The 24,469-nt window shown below is 40.6% G+C and overlaps 1 protein-coding gene across 1 annotated transcript; it reads left to right on the top strand.

The window, feature by feature from the left end:
* Nucleotides 1-803: 803 nt before the first annotated feature.
* Nucleotides 804-22,578, top strand: AMACR (alpha-methylacyl-CoA racemase). Its single transcript, XM_054398065.1, has 5 exons — nt 804-1,050; nt 3,298-3,441; nt 6,703-6,863; nt 12,963-13,149; nt 22,169-22,578. The coding sequence occupies exons 1-5, from the start codon at nt 804-806 to the stop codon at nt 22,576-22,578; spliced, it is 1,149 nt and encodes a 382-aa protein (XP_054254040.1).
* Nucleotides 22,579-24,469: the final 1,891 nt, after the last annotated feature.

Raw genomic sequence — 24,469 nt, 5'->3', positions numbered from 1 at the left:
AAAGAGAGACTGTGCATGAATGTGGGCTTTATTAAACCCCATCTGAGTCAACCAAGCATAAACTCGTCGGCTCTGTGCAGTGGAAACTGAAGGCATTTCTGGCAGTTTTCCCTTTGCTGCACCAGGGTGCTAGTGGCTCCGGAGGCATTGGTGAGCTGCAAGCATAGAGATCTTGATTAAAAACTGTAATTATTTAAAATCCCACTTGAGTGCTTTCCACTAGCAGGTGTGCCAGCCCCGTCCCCAGCAAGGACTGCCTAAGATGGTGCTACTCCAGCTGTGCGTTCTGCCCCTCCAGGAGAGGCCACAGCTGCTGGAGCTCCCAGGAGCAACAGGGCTATACAGCCCAGTTTAAAACCACACGTGGTGGAAAACCCTGATTCTCAGCTCTTTCAGAAATAACCAGAACGTGACCTGGGGAAGTTAAAGATGCGTGGGGGCTTGTACCATCCGTGGCAACCCCAGGACCGGGTAGGACTGGCACTGCTGTGAGCCGCTCTGTAAAGCATGACGGCTGACGCCGGAGACATTTCCTGAAAACTGGGTGCTCATTTTCATTCGTTTCGGTCTGCCTCACCCCCAGCAGCAAGAGAACGCCTAAAACCCCATGCGCAGAGGTGAGAGGAGCAACACAACCCCCCCCCCAAGCCTCAGAGCGTAAACCCCCGGGATATACGCCGCTCCCCCTGGGACGTCCTCCGCCTACGCGGAGCGCCGAGCCTGTCACCGGAACCGCCGCGGCGCGGGCGGTTGTTAAACGCCGGCGGAGATCGATGTCTCGGCGCTCGGCAGGCACGGCCGCCATGGCTCTGAGCGGTGTGCGGGTGCTGGAACTGGCCGGCCTGGCGCCGGCACCGCTCTGCGGCATGATCCTTGCTGACTTCGGGGCCCGAGTGGTACGGGTGGATCGGACGCGCTCTGCCGCGACCAGTGATGTGCAGGCGCGCGGCAAGCGCTCCTTGGCACTCGACCTGAAGCGACCCTCGGGCGCGGCGGTGTTGAAGCGGTTGTGCAGGGGGGCGGACGTGCTCATCGAGCCGTTCCGCCACGGTGAGGCGAGGGCGGTCTTGGGGGGCACCGGGCTAGGGCTGGGCTAGAGTTGAGGCCGGGGCATGTGAGCAGCTTCACAGAGGTTGTGTGGTGTAAGCGAGAGGTCGAGTACGTGTCACTTAAGGGGCCAGGATGGTGCAGTGCTGAGAGGACTCCTGTCTGTCTGTGACTTCTTGAAATGTGTGGGAAATAGCTCGGGGCTTATTTCCTGTGTCTGAGTGAAAGACACAGTGGGATGCACTGGGATTTGTGAAGTGCAGCAGCCCTGCAACACCACTGAGGAGACGCTGTGGAAGTTGGTCAGCCAGGAGACGCTGTGGAAGTTGGTCAGCCAGGACCTTGCCCCATTGACCCAGGTGCTGAGCAAATAGTTCTGAATGGCACCAGAAGATACTTTGAGCCAAAGAGTCATGCATGAGCTTGGGCATCAGTCCTGCAGTGTTTTTCATGCTTGCTGATGTAATTCAGTTCACATTTGTAAGGTTGGCTAGCGAACAGGACATAGCAGATAGTGGTCTAAATCTCAAAAACCTGTGATTCCTCTGGAGGGAACATATCTAACATGCTGTCTTCATCCATGAACCATACACAGGCACTTATCAGATGATTATGCATGGACTATGTCAGTATCCCTGGTGTTCCTGGAGTATGGTCTTCTGTCATGAAGAGTCAGGTTGGGGCTCTGAGCAACCTGCTTAATTGGAGATGCCCCTGCTCCTTGCAAGGGGGGTGGACGAGACCTTTAAAGGTCTCTTCCACTCAGGCCATTGTATGATTCAATGGTCGTGCTTCAGTAAGTGTTTTAGGGTTTACACAGTCAGTTTAGAAATGGATGGCTGTTGTCTGTTAAATATCACACATCATAAACAGATTTATTTATCCTTTGTCACAGATAATGCTTTTCATTCTGAAAACAGGCTTTTATAATTGTAATGTTTTTAACCATAAAATTTTGTTTTGTTCCTCAGAAGCTGTGTAAAGAAAGTGAAGACATTAAGCTCCATTTTCCACTTTTTTTTTTCATTTTCCTATTTTGTAGTGGGATTTTTTTTTTCTGTGTAATAAAAATTCTTTGTTTTAATAGGCACTTGAGGGTTTTGATTTTTATTTTTAATTGTGGAAATGCAGGTGTTTTTTAACTACACATTAGGTTTTACAGGCCTAAGACCATGATCCAGCATGAATCAATGTGAAGATGAGGGCCCAAGTAGCAGGACTTTAAACACTCATATGCCATTGACCTTCCCACAATGACTTTGTGACACCAGGGGTTATTTGGCACCCAGTTCACACTTGTGCTTTGAAAATCTTGCTTTTTACTGAATTTCACTGCTTTCTCCTTGACATTAATCGCTTGTCTACCCAGTGTCTAAGACAATGTATCTTAGGGAATGTGAAGATTTAGGAATGTTATGGACTGGTTTTTGAAACAAGTTGCAGTACTAGGTTCTGGAATGGAATAACAAATGAGGTTATGTTATCCTTTCTCTTCCAAAATTAATGTTTCTGCTGTGCCACTGTCTGACCAAGCTGCACTGTGTTAATAAAAATCTTACCATTTGCAGCTTGAATTTGCTTCTTTTAAAATCAGCCTTTAGCCTTGATTACAGTAAACCCATGCTGATCAAATCTACATTTCATTGATTTCTAAAAGTTTCTTACATTCTGCATGACAAAACTCACATTTTCTTTTGTGAATAGTGTGAAGTAATTTGTGGAATAGTGACATAGTCCATTTACATCAGAGGAATGAAAGATACAGGAATGCATGGAGGGTACTGGGGGACTAAGATGGTGAGGAAAATATATTCTAGTGAAAGTGGAAGCAATTGTAGGTCATTTTAATGGGAAAAAGATTAGAGTTTGCTTCTTTTTTTTTTTTTTTTTTTTTGTTTGGTGTTTTTACAAGCCTGTGTTTTGTCTCATTCAACAATAGATGGATTGCAGAAGAATGTGTGTCAGTCTTCTAGGGAAGTAAAACAGGAAAAAAGTTGGAAAAAAAAAAAAGCTAAAAGAAAGGACCCCACAGTGTAATTTCCACTCAGTTGGATATATTCAAAATGTATGCAAGATGTGTGTAATTTGTGATATTCTGGCTGTTCACATTGTAATAGAGACAATGAATTTGGAGTGTATTACTTTGTAAATTGCAATTCAGTTAGTGTATAATTTAACTTTGAACCATGCGTATGTCGAGTCTTACAAAAAATAAATGTGAATTAGGATTTCATGCTTTGTCTTTTTAAGGTGTCATGGAAAAACTTGGGCTTGGTCCAGAGGTCCTTCTGCAGGAGAATCCCAGACTCATCTATGCTAGACTTACTGGATTTGGCCAGACAGGAAAATATGCCAAGTCTGCAGGTCATGACATCAATTATGTAGCTTTATCAGGTAGGCTGTAAACTTTCCTGTCAAATAAGTTTTTTCTCAAATAAAGGCCCAAGAATTTATTGACAGTTTATTTGCAGATAGCTCAAGTTACCAGATGTGTAGTCTGATGAAACAGTTGAGCAGACTAAAGCATCTCTCTGTGAAATGAGGTTTTCGTTCTCCTTCCACGTGCTTTTCCCTGCTCCTTTCTCTCCAGTCACTGTGGCCCTTGCTTAACCCCTCTGTAAGCTCTCACAAGTCAAAAACTGGCCAGGAGGAATGAGAATGTTTTCTGTCAGGTTATTGAGTTGAAGGAGTTTGTTAAGGGATTCAGCAAATATAAAAACCCAGTACTACAAAGGAGGAAACATGGGTTGAACAGGCTGTTCATTTTGGCAGCAGCAGCTAGCTGTTAGGCTGGATCAGCCTGTCCTCTCATTCACTACAATATTTTCCTTTCTTTGTGCTATTTCATCTGAATAAAGTTTTTCTTTTAGAAAAGAGAACTGAAGTTTTCATACGTTTTTGTCTTTAACCAGGGCTTCTTTCCTAGAAAATCTGCATGCTTATGAGCTTGAAAAGACTGCAGATTATCTTGTGTTTGTGAACAGCTTTTTTTAAGCAAAGGAAAACTAGACAGCCTAAGCCATTTGAGCACTTGTGCTTTTTTGCTGCAAATACTGTTGATATCAACTGCAAGGAAAGTTGGCATACTGTCTTCAGTTTCGGGTTCCTCACTATAGGAAAGACATTGAGGTGCTAGAGTGGGTCCAGAGAATGGCAGTGAAGCTGGTGAAGGGTGTGGAGAACAAGTCTTATGAGGAATGGATGGGAGAAGGAATTGGGGTAGCTTAATCTGGAGAAAAGGAGGCTGAAGGGAGACCTTACCACTCTGCAACTACCTGAAAGGAGGTTGTAATGACGTGGGTGTTGGTCCCCTCTCCCTAGTAACAAGCGATAGGACAAAAGGAAATGGCCTCAAATTGCTTAGGTTGAGTACTAGAAGAGACTTTTTCACTGAACAGGTTGTCAAACACTGGAATAGGCTTCTCGAGGAGGTGGTTGAATCCCTATCCCTGGAGGTATTTAAAAAAGATGCACAGATGTGGTGCTAAGGGACACGGTTTAGCACCAGACTTGTTAGATAATGGTTGCACTCAATGACCTTAAAGCTGTTCAAAACAAAGTGATTCTATGATTCTGTGCAATGAAGTGGCAACACAATGTTTCCTTTAGGTGTTGCAGACGGTATGGATGTTTTAAGTGTCATGTTTGCAGTAACAAAAAACCACAAAAATTACACAGCACTCCTGATGTCAGTGAGTGTGTCATGCGTGACCCCACCTTCTGCTGTCACACTGCTGTTGTCTCTACTTCTTCTCTTAGCCTGTAAGGGAGGAGAGAAAGTGGCCCAAAACTTCTTGGCTTCCTACTGTATAAAGCACTTCTTCTAGCCCCAGCAAAGGGCCAGACGAGAGGCATTGCAAATGATCCAGTACCACCTACTGTGGAGCGTCATTGTCTTGTGGAATTAGGTTTCCTCATGGATGAGTTTAATCTTTTCTCATTGTGAAAGATTATCATAGAATAAAAAAAGAGTAAAGAAAGGATGGCTCATGAAACAATTCTGACTTTGTGTCTCAAGGGTTTTGAAGTATTGCAGTACTTCTGTTTGTTAGCAGCTTAGGGAAGGCATCAGTACCGAAACAATAGAGTTCACTGCTATCTTAGATTTTAGTATTTTCTTTTTACAAAAAGAAATGGGTTTGTTCTGTTTGTTTGTTTGTTTCCTCTAGAACTGATTTAACAAATTGTATTTTGCTTCATACTGTCTCCCTAAAGTTAAATAATTTTGCTTGAAATCTGGCAGGTCAAGTATTTCTTTGTATCTAAAGGAACTAGGACAGGGCAAGATCTCATGTCCCCAGTATTTGTTTCATGAGCTTTAGCGTTTTTTAACAAAAAAATGGCTTGCATTACAAACTCAAGATGTAAGTTAATGTGTTAATCTGCTGGTGCCTGTGGTGACCTTTGGACTGTTAAAAGTGAGGCTTTAGTCAGTGACGGGGCTTTGTGCTTGTGGAAACCCCTTTTTACTGTGCATACTTAGGAAGCACATTAGACACTAGCTAACCACACAGTGCACCAGAATCATGCAGTCGTCAGGAAATTTTGAGTGCGTATGCTGCAAGTTTCAGACTTAGGCTACAGGCATGGGGTCAGACTGCAGTTTTTTACTTGCCTAAGGCAGTCACTATGAGAGAACTACAGTAAGAGGACAGTGAATAAGTTGTTCAGTATGGCAGAGAAATACTAAGAGATTCCACCCTCCATCTGAAGTAAACTGGATTAGCCTCTTTTCCCCTTTCACTTCCGTGTAATTGCTGGCATAAACATAGGTTCCCTGTGTCAATGTTGCATGCAGCCACAGGTAACTTTTCTATGTTGCTCATTCCTTTTAGACACACCATTTGGTTTTTTTTTCCCTCAAGGGTTGTTGAACAGGTAGGATAGGACTCAAGTGCAGCTATGCTTGTGAATTCCATTGCTGTGATTATTAATTTATGGGTTATCTGCACAGAAGATTACCTCTATTTTTATCTTAAAAGATTCAAAGAAGAACCATTTACCAGAGCTGCTTTGAGACAAGTTCATACTGCCTACTGAATTCTTGTGGAGATTCTATGCATATACAAAGTACTAATACAGACTTATTGCACTCTGTGATGGTGTTAAAAACTGTCTTTTTAATTTTTCTTTGCAAAGATCAAGCAGAGAAAGCGATAGAATGTAAATAAGTCACTATTGGGTGTAAGAAAGCAAAATAATGATTATTCTAAACACTTCCATTGGAGAGGTAGAAATGTTTAAGACTCTCAAAACAGAGTTGGGGCAGTTTGAGTTCTCAGCTTGCTTGCTGGGCTGTCTGGCTGCTGCTTCTTCTTTTTTGGCTGAAGACAACGCACTGACCTTGACAAGCTGAGTCTAGCAGCCTCTCTGCCTTCTGCCAGGGGAGCCTGAGGAGAGTCCTTCTGGTTGGGGAGGAGGCCCCTTGGGGGAAGCAAAGGGAGCTTGGTTGTGCTTTTTCACTAATCTGCTTTAATATGTTTTTTTTGTGAATTAAAGAGTAACTATTTGCTAATTCACTGCTGAGACAGAAAACATGGTAGAAATTTGCTTTATTCCTTGTTTACTTGCATAGATGAAAAGAATGACATTTTAATTGTAGAAATCAATGTTTGTAATTAATCTTATACTTCTGTTTGCTTTGTTTACTGTCAGGTGTGCTGTCAAAGCTGGGTAGGAAAGATGAAAAGCCTTATGCACCCTTAAATCTTCTGGCTGATTTTGCCGGTGGAGGTGTCATGTGTGCACTGGGCATTGTTACAGCCCTTTACGAGCGTACCAAATCTGGCAAAGGGCAGGTCATTGATGCAAGTATGGTAAGTTTGGTCACAAGGAAGGTGAGGTTTTGTAGATTTGCTTCTTGCGGCCTTTTCCTACTCGTAAGCCTGTAAAAGGTCGAAATCTGAGCTATATTTAAGGTTTAAAATTGCAAACTTGGGAAAGAGAAAGTAAGCTAGCTCTTAAAATGGCTATTTCTTCATATGCAAACAGTTTTCATGTATCACTGTTGCCATCACGTCTTCATGGCGTGGGGCACATGCTGCAGCTTTTGCCCTGTGACATTTCTTGTCTTTCCTTTTCCCAGTCTGCCTTCTTTACAAAATACTGGTTGTGTATGTTTGATGAGTAAGTTTGGTGTATGGAAATTACGGTGTATAATAAAAGAGTTTGCATAATGCATAATGGGAAAAATCATGATCCTAATAAAACAGAGAATTGTGTTCGCTTTACCCAAGATATATCTGCTTACAAGTCTGTTACTAGTCCTGTCTAATTAGAAGCACTGTTCCCTCACATAAACACTCTGCCATAGACTATTGCCAAGAAGTCAGCTTTGAACACTTTCTGTTAATGTGTTGGAAAATAAATGAAAGGCAAAATTAACTTAATAATGAATACTATGGATTTTTTCACCGCAGGGCCACTCACACACAGGAAAAATACCAATTTATATTTATCCTTGAAACAAGTATTATCTGCAAGTGGGTTGTTGTTGTTTTGGTGTTTGTTTTTCTTTCTTCTCCCTCTGTGTGTTTTTTCAGTTTTTCTTTCTAAAGAACATTGCAGTTAAAAATTGACCTCTCCTTGAGGTATTGTGACACAGTGAAGATCACAATTTGGACTTACATGTAATGGAAAAAAATTGTATTAATTGAAAAAAATCCCTTTGTTGAAGAGGTCTTGAAGGTAGGAGAATACCAAAAGATGTTAACTGTTTTCACTCGAACTTTTGACAAATCACCATGACATTCTTGGAAGCTGTGGCATTGTGGTCTAGATGAAGATTCTATAAGATCAGTGCAACACTGGCCTAGTGTTTTTACCCCAACAATAGTTACTAGTAACTGATTCTTAGAATGAAAAACTGAACAGCTGGCATTCTACAGACATCTGCTGGGGTTTTATTCAGTGTTTTCTCCAATAAGATGAATGATGAACGAGCAGTTGTGTTTAGTAAATTTACAGATGATATGCATGTGGGAAGAACTACAAGTATGTTGGACACTTGGATTAGAATGGGAAATGACCTTTTCAAATTGTAGAAATGACCTGGGGAAAAAAAGGGCTGACATTCATAGAGACCACTGCACAAATGCAGCCTGAGAACAATTGGCTGAAGTACAGTTTTGGGGTTTGTAGTAGTCACAAGCCGAACATGAGTCAACAATATCATGCTGTTGTAAAATACACGCATTGTATTAGAATGTATAAACAGGAAGTAGGTCTAGCAAAGTTCTGAAGTAATTCTTCTATTCAACATTTATAAGGCCTCAGGAAAATACTGTTTCTGATACTAGCGATGATCTTTGCCCAAAAAAGACGAATTTGAGAAAGTCTGAGAAACACAACAAAATTATGGCAGTCTAAAAACATGATCTATAAAGGAAACTTGAAGGAATTTGTATATTTGTGAAGAAAAAACTGGAGAATTGTGACAAGACTCAAGATACTGAAAAAAATGCCTTTATTGTAGTTAGGAATATTAACTTACTCTCGCTATTGGTACTTTAAGTCATTAAAAGGGTTTGTTATGAACCAGTTTAAGTCCACTAGCATCCTAATGAGATCTGGGGCTCATTGGGAATGGGATGTTTTAAGGGATTTTTTTGGTTGATTTTTTTTCTGTTTGTTTGTTTATTGGGGTTTTTTTTAAGCCCTCAAAACTTACTTCAACTTTTTATTGTCTCATTATAATTGTGGAATTTAGTTTCCTGCTGATGTTCCTGGTGTCCTCTGAAATGGATGGAATATTTTTTAGTATCACTAGATGTACTTTACCTGGCATTTCACTTGAATAGACTTAGAGTGTGACAGTTAATGAAAAACATAGAATCATAGAATGGGCCAGGCTGGAAGGGACTTCCGAAGGTCATCTAGTCCAACCCCCTCTGCAGTGAGCAGGGGCATCCTCAACTAGATAGGCTGTCCAAAACTCTGTTGAGCCCCACCTTAAATATCTCCAGGGGTGAGGCCCTAACCACCTCCCTGGGCAACCTCTTCCAGTGTTCCACCACCCTCATAGTAAAGAATTTGTTCCTAACATCCAACCTAAATCTGCTGTTTTCTAGTTTGAAGCCATTGCCCCTTGCCCTATCACCAAAGGCCTTTGTAAACAGTCTCTCTCCATCCTTCTTGTAGGCCCCCTTCAAGTACTGGAAGGCTGCTGTTAGGTCTCCCTAGAGCCTCCTTCTCCAGGCTGAACACCCCCAGCTCCCTCAGCCTGTCCTCATAGCAGAGGTGCTCCAACCCCCTGATGATGTTTGTGGTCCTCCTCTGGACCCGCTCCATCAGATCCATGTCCTTCCTATACTAGGTGCTCCAGACCTGGATGCAATACTCCAGGTGAGGTCTCATCAGAGCAAAGTGGCAGAATTTCCTCTCTGGATCTGCAGGCCACACTTCCTTTTGATGCAGCCCAGGATGCCACTGGCCTTCTGGGTTGCAAGCGCACACTGTGCTCATGTCCGGCTTCTTGTCCGTCAGCACATACATGCATCCATTAACAGCAAAGATAGTTAAATAGACCAGGTTGATGGGTTTATGTCTAAGCTTGTTTTGTAGAAGTAGATATTTAAAAAATCACAGCGTGATGTGATTTCAGCATTTCAGCTGTCGTTTTAACTTTTAAAAATTTTATTATTTAACAGGCCTACTACTTAAGCTGTTTCAGAGTTTAGGTAGTCTGAATATGTTAATGGCTCTGATACATGGTGGAGTTTTCTATGGTTGAAGAGGGGAAATGAATATCTTTTTAGCAGCTTTGTGTCCTCAGGATTCCTTTTATTAAATTTTCTTGTTTACTTCTTCATTTTATTGCAGTGCTTATTTTTCTGAAGTAATCTTAAAAAATAAAGTACTTCTTGTCTTTGAGGTTAGTAATTTTAGAGTAAGATCCAAAATTTTGTGATGGAAGAATCTGTTCTTTATCTTTTCGTTCTAATTGCTAGGATGAAAGCTGGAAATGCCTTGGGAGTGTTACACATGTGGTTAGTGAAACTAAACTGACAGAAGAGTAGAAAGGATCAGGTCAAAGGCTGGGTTGGATCAGCTATTCACAGTGTCCACTATTGTTGTGCTGCATAAAAAGAGGACACTGGGTTCTGCATTTCAGCTGTCTACATCAGAAACTTTAGGTGCCTTGTCTGGATTGATTTCATTTTAGTTGCTGTCTCTTCTCATTTACTGGTACCTTACAGTGAGCCTGGTAGCTGCCCTGTGCTGGGTAGGATATGGGGTGGACAAGGTGATATATGATAGGCACCATTGTACATCTTTAGTCTTGCAGCACGCTGGAGTAGAGGCGTGTGAGTTAGGGCCACGTTTTAGGTTCACTCCAAATTCAGGCACAAAGCCTGCTGCTGATGGTAAGCATCTGACCCAGCATGAGTCATTCTGTGTGAAAAGACCAGCAACAGTAGCGGATGCTGGTAATGGTCACTTGTGTAGTAGTCTCATGGCAAGAGCGTTTAGCTGTCCAGGAGGAAACTGGGGTTCCCGTTTTCCTCAGCCTGGAGGTATTCAAAACCAAAACTCTCACATTCTAGAGGCATTCATCAGTCACAAGGATAAAAATTAGATCAGTGTGGATTCATTCTCAGTTTTGTTTGAAATCTTTCACTCTGCGGAAGGAACAGAAGACTTGTGGAGTAGACAGGTAACTCAATGAGGTGGCATCTCTGATTCTTGTCCTGTTTCAGAGACTGATGATACTTTTAGGATGAGAGAGTCATTAAGTGAAACACGTAACTGTTACTGTAATCATCCTGTAGTTTGGCTTAAGTGGAGTCTCTCTAAGTTGTCCATATTTTAAAAGAAAGTGACTACATCAGTGTGTGTGTGCATGCTGTTACTTGAGCTTGCCTTTGGAGGTTTGGTGCAGATGTTGGAAACCTTTTTACTTGAAATCACTTCAGGCAGAAGCTAGATGTCCGTTTGCCCAACCAGGGATGTTTCTAAAGTCCCTATATGGGTCTAAAGGAGCTGTTTTAAGTGTTTCCAGTAGCACTATAGGTAGGTATTGTAAGTAGTTCCATCAGCACAAAAAAGTAACTTTCAGTTTGAGCTTATTCTGATATTATCCCTCTCTGATGTTATCCTTAATTCCACTGTTTTTGTGGTTTTCTTTTTGGCTTGGTTTTCTTTTTTTTTTTTTTCTTAATGTGGACAGTGCAAGACTGAATTGTTAGTAAAGCAAACAAAACTTCTTGCTTAGAAGGGTAGAAACTAGTGGACCTTTCCACATGAAAATTCAGTAGCTCTTTGGTATAATCTCTACAAAGGTAGAATCTCTGTGTTTTTCTTTATCAACAATATTGGATTAATTTTACACAGCTGACAATGCGCAAAGTGATAATCAAAATTACACAACTCAGGATTTTCTCTCTTCCGGTGGTGTGCGGTTTGGTTTGAGCTCTGACTGGAGTTTAGGAGCTCAGATGGTAACAGATTGAGATTCCCTCCCTTTTTTCCCAGCAAGGTAGAGCAGGAGGAAAGAGGAAAAAAAGTGGTAGGGGAGAAGAGAAGTAAAATCACAAAAGAAATAGTCTGGAAGTAGAAGAGGTAAATTTTTTTACCAAAAAAAAAAGGTATCTATCTATCTATCTGTCTGTCTATCTATCTATCTATCTATCTATCTATCTATCTATCTATCTATCTATCTATCTATCTATCTATATCAGTAACAGGGAGGGTTCATAAAGGTAAGGAATGAGAGTAAATGGGAAAATATAGAAAACCAAGCCTGGATGGCCTTGTATTCCCCTGGATGCGAGTGGATTCCACTGGAAGAAGTAGGTCGCGGCCACGTGGTCAGTGCAGAAGGCAGCGGCAGCAGTGATGTTCTTTCAAGCGAACCAGGCAGGAAAGAGCGCAAGCAGCGAGATGTCTGCCCTTTTATAGGCTTGCTAGACAGGAATAGGGAGTGAAATAGACCACCCTTGCGCCAGGGGACACCATCTCCTGGGGGAGAAGGAGCCCAGTCTCACCTGGATTAAGTTCCTTTTGTCCACCTGGGGGCTGGGTTCTTTTCAGCCCCATCCAGGATGGGTGTAACCCAGTATAGGTGGAATATTTCTATCCACGTACCGTTGGTACTACCTTATCCTCTCTTACAGCTTTTCTAACTCAGATGTAAGAAAATGGATTCTACTAGTGAGCGAAAATGATAGGATGTGATTTGGCTTGGAAAAACTGGTACAGGCTTGATAATTAGTGAAAGGCGGGACAAACTGAATTTGCATCTGGCTGTATTCCACATAGCTAACATTTTAAGGAGCGAATTGAAACGGGATTAATCATGATTTCTAGTGCTGTATTCATCAAACACTTGCCTATTTTGAGATTACCTTGCTGTGTGTATATGCCTGCCAGTGGTGAGAGTGAGAGTGATTTTTGTTTTAACTTAGTGATGGAGATGAGCTTTCCAATTCCCATGGTATAAGAGAGCTTTAACCTTTTATTTCCTTCCATTTTTTTCTATAAATAACAGTCTTATTATAATCAGTAATTTCATATATATTTATGGTGAGATAAATTTTGATATTTACAGGACTGATTTAAACTTCTTGATTTCCAGAGGTTTAGAAGGTTTGACAGCTGTCAAGATACCTAATGTTATATAGAGCTTGTCCCATCATGTAAAATTATTTCCGTTCTCTTTGTGAACTCCCAATGATTATAAACTTGAGAAAGGAGGAAACTTTGTGGATTGATAGTGTTACCCATCTGAAGCAGTGTTACCACATTTATGTTCCTTTTAACTCTCTAATTCTAGATTATTTAACATATGCAATATAATTAGTAACTGAAAATTTTAAGAAATTAAAGTGCTTACCAGAGGTTTTGTTTAATGTAAATTCAAGATAGCATGCCAGGTAAGTTACTGAAGCTCTTACTTTTTCCTGTAATTCTTCAAGGTTGAAGGAATAGCGTACTTAAGTTCTTTCCTGTGGAAATCACAACATTTGGGATTATGGAGCAGACCTCGAGGTGAGAACCTGCTAGATAGTGGGGCACCTTTTTATGAAACCTACAAGACCTCGGATGGAAAATTCATGGCTGTTGGTGCCATTGAGCCACAATTTTATGAGCAGTTTATAAAGGGTAAGTAGCTTGGAGCAGTTGCTCCACACCAGCAAAGCATGATTGAGTTAATTCTTTTATATTTTATTTTGATTCATCACAGTGGTTATATTGATTTCTTTGTAAAAGCAGAACACTTCCTAAAAACTACTTGGGTAGTAGTGTAGCAGTTTAGTTGAGTTTCTTATTTGATGTATTTCTTTTTTCTTCCTTTTTTCACCTTACTCTCAGAAACTACACTTGGATCGTGGGTTTTCTTCTGGACTAAACTGTTTCTCGAAAACCTCTTTTTTTTCAGTGAATTGTGAAAATAGTTTTAAAAGTAGACCTAATTGTTCGATATTGCCTGTAAAATTTCTAGTAATTTCTGTTATTTGTGCTACCTTTTTATTGTTGTTTGGTGAGTTTTGTTTTTTTAAAGAAACTTTAAATATTTCAAAAATGAATGCTCACTGGAAGTAGTTCAGAATATTTCTTGATGGAATCATATTTTTCTAGAGGAAAAGTCAAGTTTTATAAACTTCGAACACACAATTTCAGAATGCTTTTAGTATCCAGCTATGGACATAATTTTTGTATTTGATTGAAGCTCATATATAGCTATAAAATATGATTTCTCTGATTCGGGAATTGGAATGGGTCATGCAAAATAGTCGTGTGAAGTTAAAGCAGTAATTTGCAGGTGCCACTTTACCTTTGAACTGTTTGTATAGTCAAGCTTCTGATCAGATGTGCTCTTAGCTTTTTACTGGTTATTCAGTGTAAAAATAATATCTTCTGTTCTGCCTCTTTGGTAGACTGCTATGCTTTCCATATAGGCTGTATGAAAATATTTAATGCAAAAAAATCACAAAATAATTTGGCATTTATTCTCTTTGCATTATTCTGAACATGCAGGATATAAAAAGTTCTCAATCTAATGTTAGCTTTGCTTAATGAAGAGAAGAATATACCTGAAGGGGATGTACCCAGTGTTCCATGCACCACTTTTTTTTGCATGCATGACTTACATATGGTAAAACTTTGCTGAGCAAGGATGGTGGTGGAGTAGCTTTTTATTCTTGCTCAGTCTCTCCTCGCTGATTATTCCTTGAATTCTAGTATGAATACCTGGATTGTTTTTGGCTGAGGCAGAGTTCAATTCCTTCATAATAATTTGTATGGGGCTATGTTTTGGATTTGTGATGAAAATATTTTTGGCAACACACTGATATTTTAGTTACTGCTGAGTAGTGCTTACACAGAGTCAGTGTCCTTTCTGCTCCTCACACTGCCCCATCATCTAGGGGTGCACAAAAAATTGAGAAGGGGTGCAGCAATGACAGCTGACCCTAACTGACCAAAGGGACGTTCCATACCATACAGACATCATGCTTAGCAATAAAATTTGGGGCGAGATTGACAAGGAGGTCACTGCTCAAGGGCTGGCTGGGCATTGGCCACTTGATGGTGAGCAGTTGTTTTCATTGTCATTGCTTGTATTTCTGGTGTTTTATTTCTTTTATTTCTGTTAGCATTTTTTCCCCTCTTTTACTTACCATTTAAAAATTTACTAGTGTTTTTAATTTAAAGATTTTTTTTCTCTCAACTTCTGAGTTTCTTTCTCACTTTTACCATTCTGATTCTTCCCCTATTCCACTGTGGGGAAGGGGAGTGAGTGAGGAAAGGGTGTGGTGCTTAGTTGCTGGCTAGGATTAAACCATGGCAATCATTCCCACAGGCAGCTGCTGCCAGCTCAGCCCCAGTCAGCTGTGTTGTGCTAACAAGAGTGTAGTCAGTGCCAGGAAGTGCCAGGGCTTGCACTTGAAATTCAGGAGCATGGGGAAGATGAAATGAAGCTCTGGGGGTTTAAGGTGGGATGACTTTGGTGAGCAGAATCCCAGAGGTAGATCTTGTTCTGTACACTTGGAGTTTGTTCTCTTGCAGCCTGGGTTCTTGCACATCATGGCTGTAAGTGACTGCTTCTTTGTGTAGATTAAAAAGGGCTGTGCAGTTGTGCAGCATTATGTATTGCCTCCAGATTAGTTACCAAATTTGGTAGAGCTTTGTTCTTGGCTGCAGAAGCTGGTACTTGACTTACTGCGCTGAGAATAACTTGTCTGTAAACTCCAGTTCTATGCTACTTATCTTGAAAAAGAAAGTATAGTTGGTTATTCCACACTTTGCAGTTCTTTAAAATGTTCTTCTCATCCAATCCCTTGAGATTTTTTTTTGCTTCTAAGAAATAGAGTTGTAGAACACAACTAAGTATAAAACTGTATCAAAGTAATATGTAGGTCTTTGCTCTGGAAGTTAGGGAAATATAAATTTCAACACATCTTCAGGGAGAATGCCTATATTAAATACAAAGGAAAGAAGAAAAAAAAATAAGGCTGCTTATTTGAGTATACATGTGTTTGGCTTAAAGTGATCAACCACTGGCCTGCAGTATTCATGGCTGCAGTATTTTATTTTTCTCCAGAGATTAAGTTGAATAGCATTTTTAAGCTACAAGAGTGGGATGGACTCTGTATTTGTTCAAAAGGAGAACAAATTCTGTAATGGAGTCTGGTCTTATTTGTTGATTGTCTTCGTAACAAACCTTTGCTGTACAATGCGCCCTTCTTGTAATGATTATTGCTGCAGGGGAAGGCTTATCATTATCCAGAAGGAAGCCTCCAATGAATGAATTCGCTGGACAGGCAATATAACATGATCACTGACCAGTCTCTGACTTATTTAGATAACTCTTCACTGAGGAAAATGCATAAATTCTCAATTTTCTTTAGCTGCTGCTTTTCAGAAATTTAGATCATAAAGTTGGAGCAGGCAACTCTGAGTTTATCTGCCTACATCAGGACACCCAAACTGGATGACTTTATTTTCATATTTGAAAGTACCCCCTTATGCTTGCAATGCACAGGAACGGTTTGATTTTAACAGGTGAAGTGCCAGAAACGGTTACTCTAGCAATAGAGAACTGGTTTGGAAGTGGACAACTGCAGTCACTTCTGTGACAGTGTTTCAGTTGTTTTCTGTTGGATTTTAAAAAATCCAACATACAGACTACAGTCTTCTTAGGAAATTTTACTTTTTGCCTCACACTAGATCAGGCTGGCCAGAGCCTCATCCAGCCTGGCCTTAAACACCTCCAGGGATGGGGCCTCAACCACCTCCCTGGACAACCCAGTCCAGGCTCTCACCACTCTCATGGGGAAGAACTTCTTCCTCACGTCCAGCCTGAATCTCCCCACTTCCAGCTTCATTCAATTCCCCCTAGTCCTGTCACTACCTGATAGCCTAAAAAGTCCCTCCCCAGCTTTCTTGTAGGCCCCCTTCAGATACTGGAAGGCCACAATAAGGTCACCTCAGAGTCTTCTCTTCTCCAGACTGAACAGCCCCAACTCTTTCAGTCTCTCCTCACAGGAGAGGTGCTCCAGCCCTCTGATCATCCTGGTGGCCCTTCTCTGGACACATTCCAGCATGTCCATATCCCTCTTGTAATAGGGGCTCCAGAACTGGATGCAGTACTCCAGGTGGGGTCTCACCAGAGCTGAGTAGAGGGGGAGAATCACCTCCCTTGACCTGCTGGCCACACTTCTCTTGCTGCAGCCCAGGATCTGGTTGGCTTTCTGGGCTGCAAGTGCACACTGACAGCTCATGTTGAGCTTCTCATCCACCAGCACCCCCAAGTCCCTCTCCTCAGGGCTGCTTTCCAGCCAGTCACTGCCCAGCCTGGATTTGTGCTTGGGATTGCCTCGACCCAGATGCAGGACCCTGCACTTGGTCTTGTTGAACCTCACGAGGGTGGCTTGTGCCCACCTCTCCAGCCTGTCCAGGTCCCTCTGGATGCCATCCCTTCCCTCCAGCATGTCTGCTGCACCACACAGCTTGGTGTCATCAGCAAACTTGCTGAGGGTGCACTCAATGCCAGTGTCCATGGCACCAACAAAGATGTTGAACAAGACTGGTCCCAGGACTGATCCCTGAGGGACTCCACTTGTCACTGGCCTCCACTGGGACATGGAGCCATTGACAGCCACTCTTTGGGTGTGACCATCAATTATCTTCTTGAAGTAATTTTAAAATGCTGTGCTCCAGTTAAGATTTCCATAACTTAATTCATTCTTTCTTCCCATAATTTTGTTCAGTTCTGCTGATGAACAATTTTGTGGTGTTCCAGACAAAATAGCCACCTTATGTCTGTCTATATTCACAGTCGGTTACTTTGCCAGTATAATGAGAACATAAGGATATAGTTGTTGCAGATGTCAAGAGTTGGAGATTTAAACATTGCAGAATTGAAAAAAGAACATGATTTCTGAGCTATTTGTCACTGCTCAGAGTTCTGGTTAGCCAAAGTGAAACTAATTTCCTTTTGGTTTTGATTCACTTTAGCATTTCCCTGCAGAATTAGGAGAATCTAGTGCTGGATCAGAGTGCATTTAATGACATGGCTAGGAAGGTTCTAAGATGTCTGCAGAGGGAAACTAAGTAAGTTTAAGAAAATACAGCATCTTAGTTTAAGGAGATTGTTGGCTTTGTTGATTGTACTTGGCAGGAAAATTGAATTTCTGCTTACCACTAATTTATTCTATTTTTTAAGGTTATATGAGAAACTAAAGCTATATAAAATAGATATGGTAAATAATTGCTGTAGTAATAGGAGTTATATCCTGCTTATATTAATTTTATGACTACAAAAGTAAGCCAATAAATAACTAAAATGCCTTTGCATTTTATGAAAAATCTGATACAAGAAACATATGCTACTAATGTTAAGTTTCAGTATGTTGGCAGAAAGAGACAGAATGTTTTTCAACTGACCTGTAAATTGTTTCTGCAGTGTTTAGTACTGCTGTAGCCAGGCTACAGCAGGCCTGCAAAACACAGTGAATTTTATGTATCAGGTGAGAGTAAAGGATTGATTCTGTGTTATATCCTGTGGTGCAAACACCAGTTACATCAGGTGAACTTGATATCAGCTTAGATTGGTGTCAAAAATGTTAACAGTCCCTGAAGTTCAGAACATGTATTAGGTAGTGTTCCTTTCATGCTACTTTGATACTCCTACATTGTGTGACTTCTTTTCCAAAAGAAGGGAAAAATAATTAGGAAGCACTTAAAATACACGTTTTTTCGTCCTTAAGAAGGGTTTCCACAGGGGTCTTCATGTAGTGTAAACTATTGTGTACTGTATTAAAAATCTGCTAATGTAATGAATTGAATACACCATTGTTAAAATGTGCAAAGTCAGGAAGAATTTCCTCATTACATTTTAGACACACTGGGTACACATAATATTAATTTTCATTTGAATTTATTTGTCATGATAAGCCTCAAGCATTGTACAAATAACATGGTCAGGCTTTTGCTGCACCAAAACCTTTGTGATTGTGGTAATTAAATATGTAAATTTGGAGTACAGCTATGGATACATTTGCAGTGATGCTCAGAGCCTGATCAACATTTTGCTGAACTACCTCTATGTGAAAAATTTAGTTCCAGAAACTTAGAGCAGTGGTAAAAAAACCAACCTTTACACAGTTACTGTAGTAAGAATTCACTGCTATCTTGGAATGACAGGCTGGATGGGTGGGCAGAGGCCAATGGGATGAGATTTAACAAGGCTAAGTGCAGGGTTCTACACTTTGGCCACAACAACCCCATGCAGTGCTACAGGCTGGGGACAGAGTGTCTGGAGAGCAGCCAGCCAGAAAGGAACCTGGGGGTGCTGGTTGATGGTAGGCTGAACATGAGCCAGCAGTGTGCCCAGGTGGCCAGGAGAGCCAATGGCATCTTGGCCTGTATCAGGAATAGTGTAGCCAGCAGGACAAGGGAGGTTATTCTTCCCCTGTACTCAGCTCTGGTCAGGCCACACCTTGAGTACTGTGTCCAGTTCTGGGCTCCTCAATGCAAGAGAGATGTTGAGGTACTGGAATGTGTCCAGAGAAGGGCAACAAAGCTGGGGAGGGGTCTGGAGCATAAACCCTATGAGGAGAGGCTGAGGGACCTGGGGGTGTTTAGCCTGGAGAAGAGGAGGCTCAGGGGTGACCTCATTGCTGTCTACAACTACCTGAGGGGAGGTTGTAGGCAGGTGGGGGTTGGTCTCTTCTCCCAGGCAAGCAGCAGCAGAAGGAGGGGACACAGTCTCAAGCTGCGCCAGGGGAGGTATAGGCTGGATATTAGGAGGAAGTTCGTCACAGAGAGAGTGATTGCCCATTGGAATGGGCTGCCCAGGGAGGTGGTGGAGTTGCTGTCCCTGGAGATGTTCAAGAGAAGACTGGATGAAGCACTTAGTGCCATGGTCAAGTTGATTGCTTAGGGCTGGGTGATTGGTTGGACTTGATGATCTTGGAGGGCTCTTCCAACCTGGTTGATTCTATGAATCTATGAATATGCTAAAGTTCAATTCCCTCTCAAAGTGAGAATGAATTTTACTTAGAGTACCTTATGTCTGTGTTTTAAGCCAAAATTAAGAATTCCCATACTATGGTTCTATTCAGTTGTGTTGTGGCAAAATAATTCCCCAATTACTATGCTGTGAGCAATTTTGAAAAGAAAATCAGGAAGTTAAAACAAAAAAATCCTGGTTAATTTTTTGCTAGAGATCTTTTTAAATAGCGTGGCTACAATACTCGTAAGAAGCTGTTTATTTCCAACGTATCAAAGCAGCTTTGCTGATTTATGTAATGAATTTGACTGTTCTCTCTCTTGAAATAGGTGCCTAATTTTCTTGCAGTTTGTCTAAGAAGTTCTGTAGAACTAGAGATTTAAATTTGTTGCATTAATAAATGATATGCAAATATATGCCAATAAAGTTGATAGCGTTTAAAGGAGCCTTGGAGCTCCTTTCTATAAGGAGACTTTATTTTTCATTTTTCAGAAATTATACTAGGGTAGGTTACTGGGCTTTTCTAAACAAAAATCCCTAGATAAAGTTTTGAACAAGAAATCTTGGAAACAAATTGTAATTGCTTTACCAGATAGTTTGTGTAAAAGATACTTTGCTTGTGATTGAGTTGGGTGAAATCTGTCATCCTGTGGTATCCCAGACAATTCTGTGCTGTGTAATTGTTTCCTTGCTGAACCAGTTACTCCTTCTGTGATTTGGTTTGTCTGTACCACAAACGGTTAGCACAAGCTGGAAAATTAGAAGCTGTAGCGCTCAAATGCTGTGAGATCATGCTATTTAAAGTTGAAGTCTTCAGTGGTCAGTGGAAAATGAACGTGTAGCAGTAAATTCCAAGTTCTGCATATTGTTCTGTTTTGCTAGAACGTTTAGGATCGGCCAACTTTCCATCTGGCAGAACCTTCATATGTAATTGTGTAATGGGTAATGGTAGAGCTCTGGTCGTATTGGACTGGCTACTAGAACCCAAATCATAATTAATAAGCAAACAAAAACATAAAAAGCATGCTTCCAATTGACAAGATTTCATGCATTGAGAGAGAATCTCAGATACTGTGTTGTTCTTTAGCTTGTTGTGGAAGGTAAGTTTGCCACACCACCTAGTTCTTAAGTAAAGCACATAGCACAGTTCATCTTTAGTATTACACTCTGAAAATTAATAATTGAATTAATTTTGAAAGTGTTGTTAGCTTCCATTTAATTATGGATACTCAACCAATATGAATACTCTTCAGCTGATCTTTTTGGGGGGAGGGGCATGATATGAATGAAGACTAGATTGTAAGCTTAGTGATTTAAGGTGCACATGACGTAACTCAATAAGAACTGATGGTTACCTTCTGGTAATACTTACCCTAATTTCCATAGGAATATCTAATAAGATGTAAAAATGCTGATGCTGCTCAAAACTAAATGTTTACAGACCTCCATGTTTTCTCTGCCTTTTACACAACAGCTCCCTTTTCTTGTTGTTTGTGAAGTGTTAGGATGACAGTCATTTTCTGATTTCTTAAAAACTTCTTTCTTTGCCCTGCTTTTTCTGATTTTTTTTCCTGCTCTGTTTGTGCTCCTGAATTTCAGGATATGACTGTTTGGCAGCCTTCAGTATACCACTTCTGATTTATATTTGATATCATAGACTCTGTACTTTGTACTCAATCTCCATTTTGAAAATGTCATTTAATGGCCTTTTCTCTTTTGATAGAAGAAGTGATAGCGATTCTGTATCTCAGGGTAGGAGAATGGAAGGGTAGGGAATGCAGAGAACAGAATCGTTGGGAACAGAAACAGAAAGTGGCTGCACAGGAGACGTGTGCACTCCCCAATGAGAGTGAAGATGGTGCTTAGCTAAGGCAAGGACCTGTCTAGTCGAGGAAGGTTGCAGTACAAAGCCTCTGTGTCCATCTTCTGCTCTTGGGTCTCAGAAGGGGTGTGTGTTGCATTCCCAGGTGGTCCATGTGATCAGTCTTCTAGGAAGCAGAGTTCTTAAGCAGTTAGTTAGTGTAAGGGCTATGGGTTTCACTTCTCCAAAAGAGCACCAGTGGAGAATTGGAACTTGGAAGTGAGCTGAAGAAAAGGGAGCAGCAGATGCTGATGGAGTCTGTTTGGACTGAAGAAGTCAAGAAAGCAGGTCAGTTAGCTGAGCTGCCTCATGCACATCAAGCCTGGGTATATACTGTCTTCTCATCTCTGGCACAGAGGTAAGCCCATCCTGTTGGACTTCAAACACTCTACCTTGCTGAACGTACACCTCTAGCAGATGTACTGGCTTCGGTGAGATAAATATGTTCCTGTAATCCAAGACTCACTCAGCAAACTTTTGTATTGCTACTACCAGGCAGGGAATGCAATACCTATTACAAAGAATGTTCTCAGAGCAAACTATTTATCTCTAGGCAGCTGGTCTTACGAAATGTTTATACAAATGAATGTTTATTACATGTAGTCAGTGAAAGGTTTGTAAGTGATGCAGTTTAGTGTAATTGCAAGTAATAGACCGTTTTATTCTTCTGCTCACAGATATACTAAAAAAGTTTGAAACAACTTTTAGTTAGTGTTCTCTGCTATGGCAGAGTATTTAGTTATGGGCAGCACTTGGTAATTTATCTAAGATGCGCTGTAGTTAAACTTTGCTTTTTCTCCTTTCAGGTCTTGGCCTAGACTCAGACAAGATTCCCAGTCAGTTGAATTTTTCTGACTGGCCTGAAATGAAGAAAAAAATTGCATCCGTATTTGCACAGAAGACACAAGCTGAGTGGTGCAGTATATTTGATGGTACTGATGCCTGTGTGACCCCTGTTTTATCTTTTGATGAAGTTGCCTCACATCAGCATAACAAACAAAGAAGTTCTTTTATCAAAAATGATGAGGGAGAGCTAAGTCCTAGACCTGCTCCTCTTCTATCAAGAACCCCTGCTGTTCCTTCATTTAAAAGAGATCCTTTTATAGGAGAACACACACAAGAGATACTTCTAGAACATGGATTTACTAAGAAAGAAATTGCTAAACTTTATTCTGATGAAGTGATAGAATTCAGGAAGCCAAAAGCTAATTTATAATCTCTAGCTATGCAGATCAGACAAATTTTAGGCTGATACAGTAATTTTTTTATGCATTAAAATTGAATTATATGATAAATAATACGATAAATAATGTTTCCATTATATTGCTTTTAAGTAATGTTTTTTTAATTATTGACATTTTAAATTTGCTTGAAAAGGGTGGGAGTTATATACTGGTGTACCTGGATGGGCTGCAGTCTAGAATGATTCCAAAACTGTGTTCTGAACATTGACACAATTTGCTTAGTAAACAGCTGTAAATCCTCAAAATTATTCTTTAAATTTCATACCCTGTGAAATGTTTGTTTCTTTTAATTCTTAGTTACACCATTGCTTTGTATTGTATGTTGTAATTATATGAAGACAATACTTCTCATAAAATACAGTTATTTTCTTCCTAAACAAGTGGTAGTATTATTTATTCACAGACTAGAAGGGATTTTTTTCTCTATCTTATCGTATTTGTTCATTTGCCTTGTCATGCCAAATCAGTGATCAATATGATGGTGTTTTCTTACATGCTGCTGTAGAGTTACTATCATAAAGGAACTCTGATTAGTAGCTTGACTACATCTTTCTTAATGCAGTGTCCTATTTGTATTACAATTTGAATCTCAGTTTGCCTAGAAAATTACTTCAGAATGATTTTTTTTATTTTAAAATACCTGCCAGGGATTAATCCTTTCCTCTCTCTTTTGGAAAAGTGGTAGGGAACTTAGGTGCACAGGTGTTAAACAATGGTTATTCCATAGTGGTTTTCATTTTCTGCCAAATGACACCATTGCTTGAAGCAGTCTTCTTCAAGGCAGAAGAAAATACACTTTTAGAAGCAATTAGTTATATGGCCTTCATACAGTTTTCTTTAGTAGGAGGAGTTGGCTTTTTTTGATAATTCGACTGACAGAGTGTTTACCTTGATGAAGATTAGTTTGTTTCTTACAGAGACTTAAAAGGCTTGCATGTGTCATACCAAAAATGTCAGCATTATTACTATTTAGAAAAAACAAACTTTTACATTCTGCTGCCTAAACACTTGCCTGGAAGCAAGAATTATCTTATAGGTCCTGTGAAATTAGGTAAAGAATCAGCAAAAGTATCTTAAGTTTCCAGGTGATAATCATTGCGATATAACTTACTGAATATTATACACATATACAGTAAGATTTGACAATTTGCTTAGTCCCAGGTGCATCTGACCTTGTTAACGAACAGTGAACGTTGTCAAGTGTACTCTCTGGAGCACATAAGTTTTGACCCCCAAACCGCTGAAGTCCATTTGAAAACTCATGTTAACTTCAGGATCGGTTGGATCAGCTGCCTCACTCAGGTGAATAACCTGAAAGGTACAGTTTTGATATGGCACTACAGATTTATTTTAAGGCCTGTCTTGGCAGGTGAGAATGTTTTAAAAAACCCTAACTGATCATGTTATCCTTTATTTTCTTGGTTTCTGAAAAACAATCAGTTGTGTTGAGGGTGGCATGCAGCAGGTACAAAAAAAAAAAAGTATTGATCAGTTGCAGTTTGACAGACTTCTGTCAAACTTCTTATCTGTCACTGGCACTCTAGGGCAATAGGTAGGTTTACTTACTTGTCTTTACGAAGTGCAATGAAGTCCTTTTCTGGATACATATTATAGATTCCCCCCCCCTTCTCCCCCCTGCCTTATGTGATCAGCAGGAAATTGCCACTGTGTCTGGTGCTCATGGTGTTTGCTGAGCAGAAAGATGGGGGCTCTAGAATTTGGGTATCACTGTGGTGTTACAGCAACAAGAACAGCTTTGTGTCAGGCTGATTCTGTGCCCTGCACATGTGATGTATGTTCCTGATATGTGTGTTTTGTGCTCAACAGTAATTCTTTAGTTGTGGATGGTTGGGAGATTTGCAG

The sequence above is a fragment of the Indicator indicator genome, chromosome Z (assembly GCF_027791375.1).
Source record: "Indicator indicator isolate 239-I01 chromosome Z, UM_Iind_1.1, whole genome shotgun sequence".
Lineage (NCBI taxonomy): Eukaryota > Metazoa > Chordata > Aves > Piciformes > Indicatoridae > Indicator > Indicator indicator.
The sequence above is the reverse complement of the archived record's forward strand: the minus strand, read 5'-3'. Positions and strand labels throughout refer to the sequence as shown.